The 9,861-nt window shown below is 34.2% G+C and overlaps 2 protein-coding genes across 3 annotated transcripts; one reads left to right on the top strand and one right to left on the bottom strand.

Annotated features, from left to right (window-relative positions):
• Positions 1 to 21: 21 nt before the first annotated feature.
• On the bottom strand, positions 22 to 5,421 carry LOC115242038 (integrator complex subunit 7-like). Its single transcript, XM_029818048.1, has 14 exons — positions 5,293 to 5,421; positions 5,095 to 5,206; positions 4,590 to 4,909; positions 4,275 to 4,499; positions 3,751 to 4,000; positions 3,596 to 3,669; positions 3,301 to 3,446; positions 2,883 to 3,228; positions 2,504 to 2,763; positions 2,207 to 2,407; positions 2,044 to 2,137; positions 1,827 to 1,930; positions 1,230 to 1,734; positions 22 to 376 (listed from the first exon to the last, which is right to left on the bottom strand). Exons 2-14 carry the CDS (start codon positions 5,183 to 5,185, stop codon positions 101 to 103), a joined length of 2,892 nt encoding a protein of 963 aa, XP_029673908.1. The 5' UTR covers positions 5,186 to 5,206; positions 5,293 to 5,421; the 3' UTR covers positions 22 to 100.
• Positions 5,422 to 5,589: 168 nt separating this feature from the next.
• LOC115242039 (hsp90 co-chaperone Cdc37-like) lies at positions 5,590 to 8,783 on the top strand. 2 transcript variants are annotated; one of them, XM_029818049.1, is made up of 6 exons: positions 5,590 to 5,748; positions 6,481 to 6,531; positions 6,913 to 7,046; positions 7,127 to 7,568; positions 7,655 to 7,960; positions 8,046 to 8,783. In XM_029818049.1, the coding sequence occupies exons 2-6, from the start codon at positions 6,499 to 6,501 to the stop codon at positions 8,229 to 8,231; spliced, it is 1,101 nt and encodes a 366-aa protein (XP_029673909.1). In that variant the 5' UTR covers positions 5,590 to 5,748; positions 6,481 to 6,498; the 3' UTR covers positions 8,232 to 8,783. The 2 variants fall into 2 exon arrangements, with proteins under 2 accessions (XP_029673909.1, XP_029673910.1); XM_029818050.1 differs by lacking the exons at positions 5,590 to 5,748; positions 6,481 to 6,531; positions 6,913 to 7,046 and adding exons at positions 5,893 to 5,953; positions 6,181 to 6,314.
• The last annotated feature ends 1,078 nt before the right edge of the window (positions 8,784 to 9,861 follow it).

Raw genomic sequence — 9,861 nt, forward strand, 5'->3', positions numbered from 1 at the left:
AAAGATATATCACACAAATAAAATGATAAGATTTATATTTTTATATTAGAATTGATTTGAATATATACAAGTATTACAAATTATTGGTACGATGTTTTTATTAAGGTAATTTTCTCTTTGTAGGCTCTTCGTGCACTCTAACAGGAAGAGTGGAGCGTGGGCCACACTTCCACACATTACCATCCTTATCGAGTATACTCGCGCTTGCTGTAATTTGATATTGACCACCGCTACCCGTACTACCAGAAGTATTTCCACCAGCTGCGCACGGAAATACAATCGCAGGTCCAGGTATTCCTAAGGAAAGTAAAAACTCACAAGCGAAGAAATCACGATGAGGTATAACCGTTTGCTGTAATTCATTCATATTAGAATCCTGCAAACAAACAAAAAAATATTATTTAATATTATTATTTAATATAGTTTCGCTTGAATCTCGTTCATTGAGTCTTTTAATATTTCTTTTCTTATCTCTAATTTATTTTCAAATATTGTCAAACATTTGATATAGTTTATATACCTTCTCATCATTTGATATGCATACAATAATATTCCGTTTAATTTTTAATAACTAATATGGTCATATACAGGGTGGTCCATTTTAAAAGAGCCAGTCAAATATCTCGAAAAATATGGAAGATACGGAAAAAGTTTCAGACAAAAGTTGTTTGGTTCGAAGGGGGACATAAGATGGTTTTCCGTATCTTCCATATTTTTCGAGATATTTGACTGGCTCTTTTAAAATGGACCACCCTGTATAAGAGAGAGCTATTATAATATATAGAAATTCAATCAAAAATAAATAAAATAGTATCAAAACTTTAATCGCACTTTTTTATGAGCAATTATATCTAAGAGAAATATAAAGAGATCTTATTAATATTCCAAATACATGTGGGATTCAAATAAAGAGAAGAAATGCAATAATGGATAAAAAAGAATATCTATTGATATCATTTTCCAAATATGTGATTCAAAGAAAAAAAGTAATGTAAAGCGAAGTGTAAGAGAAAGGCATTTGCCAAAGAATTTTGCATAATATGAAGAAGAGACAAACAATTACATAAGATAAAAACGTCAATGCAATTTAAAAACATGTATAAACCATAGAGAAGATAGAAAGAAAAAATGAGAGACGCTCATAAACTCTTGATAATAATAAATTCTGAAAATCTTAATTGTTTCATCTATATAATTATGAGAGATGCGATATTAAATGTTTTATTTACCTTTTGGTCAGAATTTATTTTCGAAGGCGGTGTCGTCGAGATGGAAATGCATACAGCAGCAACAGAACGGAAAAGGGCTGCTCGTCGACCGTGTCGTAATACACCTTCGACTTTAAGGGCCAGTTGATTACCTTGAGGCACAGACACGGGTTCACCGAGAACACGCGGTTGTGGCGACACCGATAGCTTAATACTAGTCGTCTGCAGCGTTTGGAAGAAATACCTAGGTATCGGCAATCTCATTGTTCCACCAGCGAGTAACGTGACTTGTGATATCAAACAACTGACTCTCAAGTGACTGATGGCTCCAGTCTTACCATCGGCGCCCACCCATGGTGGTGCTAAACAACGCAACTCGGCACAACAACGGGCCAACTGTCGCATTTCCACAAAATCGCCGAAATAAAAATTTACGGAATCGTTCTGCTGTTGATACATTGAAATACTAGGGCCGCCACAAACTCGCTCTACGCTGTTCGCCATTAATCGGCACATTTCTTGTAATCTACGTGAGATAAATTAAGATAAATATCCAAAAGTGCGCACCATTAAAGAAAGGACAGTTAACCAATTAATATCTTATTAATGAAAGGATACGCTCGAATATTCGCCAACGATCCTGGATCAGCATCAAAAGCTGACTGATACAACTTCTGATAATTGTCCGCACAGTTTCTCAAATCTTGCGCTGATTTTCTTAACTGAAAAAAAAAAGAAAAGTCTAATTTGATAAATATCATAGCATGTGTTCTATAAATATATGTTATCTAATCAAATTTAAATCATTTCACAATTATAATTGTAGAAATCATGCCTGGTGTGTAACGCGACCATATCTTTGCAGATCATCTTTCGTAGCAATGACAACGGTGACAGCTATAGCGGGTGGTGGTGCAGTGCATAAAGATCTAAAAGTAAATAATCTTTGGTTTCTGTGATACATTTTTGTAAATTACATATACTATATTGTTGCTTACATGCATGAATGCAATAGCTGGACTATGGCTTGTAAGAATTCACAACGTAATTTTGAATATTCACTTGGAAACTGCAAACTGCGCAGTGGAGTGCTGGCAGCTTTAAGAGATGCGCAAGCGCTCGCATAACGCGCTATCGCTCCATTCAATTTCTCCACAATCTCGGCTTTAGTAAAATTTTCTTCGCCTTCCTTTTTATCCCTATATGTATTATACATTATATTGTTATAGAAAGAATACAGATACACAAAATAACATATTGGTGTATCAAATGCAAGCAAAGCATATAATACCTACATGAGACAGCATTCCGCTTTTGTAACTAGTTCTAAACCAGACAGCCAAAAATGCAGTTGCTCCGATGCTACCGTTTCTTTTAGACTCTTAAATATTTCGGTAGCAATTGTATGATGACCATATCTTGCGGCGCTACGCGCAATGCGATATTTCGCCCAACCATCTACGTTTTTTACAACATTGTCTACTGCCTCTAAGCATTCCGAATTCCATTCGTATCCTCCAGCCACCATTTGGAATAGTAATGTACAAAGCATTACCTTTAGAAATTGAATTAAAATAGAATTTTTTACAAACATAATCATTTATCAAAGAACAAAACTTTTCTAGATGAAAGAGATAATTTTTTTCATATATTATGTAGAAGAATATATATTACCTTTGTATGTACATGCATAGTTTGTTTAAGCTTTACCAAAATGTCTGCTAAAAGCGGCAGCAGTGTATTTTCTCCTAAACTACCAATAGCGCCTAAAGCTTCGCACAGAGCGACCGTTTGCTTCTCGTTCTGACCGTTTTCCGCACTGGCATTGATAAGGGTGGAACCAATAGCATCAACAAATATAGTGCAATGACTAGGTTGCGACTGACACAGTTTTACTGTCGAACGTAAGCACACCTTTAACTGATATAAATGTTTATCGTCCAACGCCAGTAATACAATCAGAGATTCGAGACAAGAGATGACATCTTGTATACCATAAGCGGGCAGTCCTTCTTCGTAACTATGAAATAATCTATATTAATTAAATGTCTTCTATGTATGTAAGAGAAATGTGAGAAATATGTATATATACCAGTAACAGGCAACTCTGGAAAGTATAGTAATTGCTTTTACTGCGACAAATGGATCAGGAGAATAACACGCATTTAGACACAGCTGCAATAAAGGACTATTTTCCTCCATATTGGCATCACATGTCACAGAATTTTGGCTAAGTACCTGTGCATTAGAGAATTTCAATACATATGTATTCATATACAGGGTGTCCCCAATTTAAATGTCAAAACTTTAGGAGCGTGTAGGGGACCGATGAATACATATATTGTAAATTTTTGCAACTGAATGTGATCTTTATTGATTTAACTGACCTCAATTACATCTAAAGTGCGTATAAGAAGATCTGTATGTCCTGCACCATCTTGCAAAAGTGTCGTGGTACTCTCTGTGAATTATTAGATACTAATTATATCATTTATACAAATATCAGTATACATAAATGCAAGTATATTACAAGTATCTGTACCAATTAAATTACTAAGAGCACCCTGCGGCCAGAGATGCGCTCCTCTTCTCGCTAAACTATGCAGAAGATGTAAGGCGTGACGTTTTACGGACAATCTCGGATCATCTTGCAAATAGCGTAATAATAACACAACCTGTTGTGGCACATCTATTAATGTTGCAGAGGCCAGTGTACTTAGTGCACTCAGAGTGACTCTAACAAATTCAGCTGCTGGATAACTTGCAAGGAGCTCCATACATAATTCATTTACCTTCAATATAATAATATAATAATATAATAATATATGTATAGTTAAAGCATTTTTATTATAATCATGAGGAAGTCTTAGCAAGAATCAAATGGTCTAATCGGAAAACAGTTTGCACATGTTCCACTCGGCGGCACGGTTTGTGTTATCGTGCTCTTTTTCTTTTTGGACGCCGATCCAGAATATATCTGTATATATATTTATATTGAAATTATATTATGAAGCATATAAAATATATGAAACACATTCTAAAATGCACATAAACAGTATTATATACCATTGATGCTGTAAAAATGTCATGATGCATGTATTGTAGAATTGGTATAAGCTGCAATTTCATCGAGGCGGGTGTAGCTTGACCTCTAATCATATCGGAAATCTTACTGCACATTGATACAGCGAACAACTTAGACTGTGCTGCAAACATTTGGGCAGCATATATTGCAGCTTCTACTTCAACTGAATCATGAGAATCCAAGGATCTTCTTATACTATGGTGTACCTTGTGATAATAATTAATAATTTTATTACTTTTATAAAGCTAAATTTACATGCATTTATATTTTTTATTGAATAGTTAAATGTGTATTACTTGTTGTCTTTCAGGAATAATACCAGCTACACTGCCTAATGTACGCAAAGTAAGGGCCCTAGCAACTGGATCATTTGAATGTATAACACTGTAGATACGCCTTACAAATTCATCCACATTCAAGATTTTATCAAGATGCTTTTCGCTCTGCTGACACACCCTTAGGACCCATACTCGTAAAAAATTACTGCCAGTGCGAAATACTTCAGCCAATTTCAAAAGAGACGAATTTATCAATATTGGAAATGGATACTTTTCAAACAATCTAGGAAAACGTACTATAGCTTCGCATTGTTCTCCAGTTTTAGTAGAACGTAAACCTACAACCATATTGAAATTGATATTTATATTATAAGTCAATTATATATATACATGTGTGTATACACTATAATATTTAATTAGTTATTAATATTACTATTATTTGCCAAAAAATTAATATTGCTATTATATTTTATCTATAAACATTTATATACTAAAGACCAGAAAATTGATAATAAAAACAAACCTTTATCAAGCTCTATAAGCGCTGTATTTGCATCTTGTTCGGGTTCTCCAAGACCAGTATCATTAAACGCATTCATTCTCATTCCAATCATTTTTTCACAGTACAAATTACACTTAAAATATTGAAAAAACTATACTATAAATTATCATTCGTTGTGTCATAACCTTTATCTTGAAATGATTCTTTGAAGATTCTTACATAAAGTCTGCAAAAGTAGATTTAACAAAATACCAAGGTATATAGAAAAATTATCAAATGTGTAATTAATTAATTATTTATTCTATTTATTTGTTATCTTTATTTCAGTTCTTTGATTCAGCCCGCCATCACGGCAATCGCAATCTACTATGGTTACGAATTTTCAAAATGGATCTAGATAGTGTCTCGTGTATGTAAATCATCGATTGGTACCGACACGACATCTTTTATCCCGCTCGACAATTATAATGGGTCCAAAGTTCAGGATGGCGGAGTCGTCGTGCAACTGACAATCAAAGTTTGGCAAGTGCGATCCAAGGATTGGCGCTCTCACGAAAGCGAAAAAAATAGTAATTTGAGGTTTTCGTGCGCGATATTCGCGGTAAGAAAAAAAAAAAAAAAGAAAAATTCGTGCAACTGAAGGAATACGAAGAGCAACTCTACGAACGACGACTGGTATATCCAGGCGCTACGATGGTGGATTAGGTGGATTAGAAGAACATCGAAGTAAGGATGTGTCGCTCATTCTCTGGATCCAGCGCTCTGGAATATTCCAGACTAGGGATTGAATCTTGCCGGCTATGTACAACTTTTTGTGCCGGAAGTTACTTTATTACATTACTGCTGAAACGTCAATTATTATATGATTCAGAAATTCAGAGTTATATATTTACCGCAAAAATATAAAATAAAATATTCTAAATGATTTGTTATAGAGATTTTAATGTGCTATCAAATATTGCAAATTACTTAGTTTTTTGATTAATATCTAATTTTTTTATAATTATATAATTGTATGTTAAACAAAAACAATAACATTGTATATGTATTTAGATTTTACACATGGAAATGTAATTTTGTGTTGATTAATATTGTTGTTCTTGTCAGATTTCAGATGACGAAGATGATACACATCCAAACATCGACACCCCATCCTTATTCAGATGGCGTCATCAGGCACGGGTTGAGAGAATGGAAGAACGTAAGAAAGAACAGGAGGAACATATGAGAAAAAAAGCAGAGTATGAAATGACATTTGTTGTATGAATGAAATATTCTTTTTATAAAATTAAGTTAATTTATATTTTATTCATTATTTTAGAACGTTACAGAAATTAAAGGATACAAAAGAAAAGTTAGCTAAATTAGAAAGCAAACAGAAAGGAGCAACTCTACGAACGACGACTGGTATATCCAGGCGCTACGATGGTGGATTACAGCAAATGGAAGAACATCGAAGTAAGGATGTGTCGCTCATTCTCTGGATCCAGCGCTCTGGAATATTCCAGACTAGGGATTGAATCTTGCCGGCTATGTACAACTTTTTGTGCCGGAAGTTACTTTATTACATTACTGCTGAAACGTCAATTATTATATGATTCAGAAATTCAGAGTTATATATTTACCGCAAAAATATAAAATAAAATATTCTAAATGATTTGTTATAGAGATTTTAATGTGCTATCAAATATTGCAAATTACTTAGTTTTTTGATTAATATCTAATTTTTTTATAATTATATAATTGTATGTTAAACAAAAACAATAACATTGTATATGTATTTAGATTTTACACATGGAAATGTAATTTTGTGTTGATTAATATTGTTGTTCTTGTCAGATTTCAGATGACGAAGATGATACACATCCAAACATCGACACCCCATCCTTATTCAGATGGCGTCATCAGGCACGGGTTGAGAGAATGGAAGAACGTAAGAAAGAACAGGAGGAACATATGAGAAAAAAAGCAGAGTATGAAATGACATTTGTTGTATGAATGAAATATTCTTTTTATAATATTAAGTTAATTTATATTTTATTCATTATTTTAGAACGTTACAGAAATTAAAGGATACAAAAGAAAAGTTAGCTAAATTAGAAAGCAAACAGAAAGATTCAGCTGATTTAACTACGTTGAAAAAGGTTCTCCAAGATCTTGAAGAAGAAGAGAAAAAAATTAAAGAGAAGGAAGAGGAAATGAAAAAGAAAGAGAGATTGACACCTTGGAATGTAGATACCATTGGCCAAGATGGTTTTACAAAAACTGTGATAAATACAAAACCTCCTAGGAAGGATGATGATGCTTTATCTGATGAAGAAAAGGAGAAACGAATGAAGCAATTTGTTAAAGAAAACGAGAAAAAGTTGAAAGAATTTGGCATGCTAAGGAAATACGATGACAGTAAGAAATTCTTGCAAGACTATCCACATTTAGTTTGCGAGAATACAGCAAATTATTTAGTCATCTGGTGCATTAATTTAGAAATGGAAGAAGTAAGTGGTCCTGCAACAGATCATTTTTTTTAACATTTAATAATTACGATTAATTCTGTATTACAATATTCATCATGTATTTTCAGAAACACGATTTGATGGAGCATGTTGCTCATCAATGTATATGTATGCAATACATATTGGAGCTATCTAAGCAATTGGATGTTGACCCGCGCGCATGTGTCGGATCCTTTTTCAGTCGTATTCAAATTGCTGAAGTAGAATACAAAAATTCCTTTGACGATGAATTGAGAGCATTTAAGGATAGAATACGCAAGAGAGCAGCAGAAAAAGTGGCTGATGCGATTAGAGAGGCCGAGGAGGATGAGAGGAAGGCTCGTTTGGGTCCTGGTGGACTTGATCCAGTCGAAGTATTCGAAACTCTTCCAGAGGTAAATAAAAATTTGGCTTATAACATAAAAGCTTATATATTAGAGAGTTTCCTTTTTTTTCTTATTCCATCGCTTTCTGTTTCAGTCTTTACAAAAATGCTTTGAAGCGCAAGATATCCCTTTGTTGCAACAAACGATAGCCGCGATGTCGGAGGAAGAGGCAACATATCACATGAAGCGTTGCGTTGATAGCGGTCTATGGGTTCCCGATGCAAAAGCCAAGGAAAAGGAGGAACAAAACGCTGCGAAAGAAACGCCAGATCCGGAATAACGGCATTTCAATTGATCGCGTCTATGTACCATTATCGATACTCAGTGAAAATCAGTATCTCAGTTATACAGGAGTATTCTTTACGCATAATATGAAACACAGGTACATTAATAATAAAGTTGTCGTCTTTGCGAATTTTGACAATGTGATTATTATCTCCATAAAACTTCTTTCATAACTGCAATAACATATCGTTTCACGTTGATATGCTATTAAACTGAATTAATTTATAAGACTGAGTTATCGTTTCATAAATAGAAAACTTGGCATATGAAATATGTAAGAATTATTAATTAGGACAAATACTAGTGTTGAAGTGCTGTATACTTTTCTTCTTTGTGTATGGTTTGTTAGTATAAAAATTGCTTTCCTTATATATATACATATATATATACATTGTTAATCGTACTAATCGATGATTATTTCAATTTTGCACACCTCACACTATATTAATATTGTATATTAATCCAAAACAGTACTGTTATGTAAATAAAAATAATTATACGCTTGAATTGTCTCTATAGTATTAAAATCACATAATAATGTTTTAAATTATTGTTTTAGCTCTCTCAACCTCGGTCTCTCCAATTCTGTATATACTTTTTTAAATATTTTGCATCTATTCTGAGAAAAGGCTAATTTATAAAGAAAGGAATATGAGTGTGGAATAATCTAATTATATATCGAATAAAAAATATCGCAGTTTATGTAAAGTATGTTTCTTTTTTGCTGGATTTATATATATTGTCCCGATTTATTATATTCTGTTTATTCAACAATCTATATATGTCTTAAGTTCAACGGCATATTTATTTAATATTGTCTATTGCAACCATGTGAACGTTGCTCTTAGCTGCTTTGAAATTTCCCGGTTTCAAGCTCGAATCTCTGGATGCAGCGAGAATCGAGCGCTCGATCGAGCCACGACAGCATACATATACCGGAAGCTCGGCCGACTCGTTCTTTTCCGGTGCGGCGTGTCACAGGCGTATAGGTAATATTTTTCGTCTTTCATTATCACTACACAATACGTTAGTTTCATCGACTGCGAGACGGCGTGTTGGCTTTCCATTGAAACGGGCGCGGTTTCTCGCTCAGTTGACGTCGTTTTCTCGACGCCGCGACACGTACGATCGGTCCAAAATCGAGAAGAGGTGGCTTCTCGATTTTGGATTTCTGGCATTGTCCTGCTCCGATATTTAATGGAAAACCTGCGCTCCGTTTCTCATAACGTCTTCGCTTGCGCACTTCGCATGGCGACGTCGCCGTTAACATTATAGAGTCATCCATTCGTTCAGACGTCGCCGACGACCTACCTACCTACCTACCTACATACGTAACGAGAGGAATCCGAGGTAGAATTAAGAGCGCGAGAGTTCCTGAGCCCTCGAAAAAATTCATTCTTTCTTACACGGGGTATGTATTTAATATTATGTGACGCACGCGTTTCCAATTTTTTTCTTTTCAATTCTATTGCGATTCGAATATTTAGATATTTAGATTATTTCGTCATTGATTTCGACTCGCGATGATTATTATGCGATTTTCCTCTTTTCAAAATCGTGACCTCGTTTCCATTTACAGAAGCATTGTATTTTTTGTCTATCACGCGATATATATATATATATAT

Source organism: Formica exsecta, unplaced genomic scaffold, assembly GCF_003651465.1.
Source record: "Formica exsecta isolate Colony F162 unplaced genomic scaffold, ASM365146v1 scaffold558, whole genome shotgun sequence".
NCBI classification, from domain to species: domain Eukaryota; kingdom Metazoa; phylum Arthropoda; class Insecta; order Hymenoptera; family Formicidae; genus Formica; species Formica exsecta.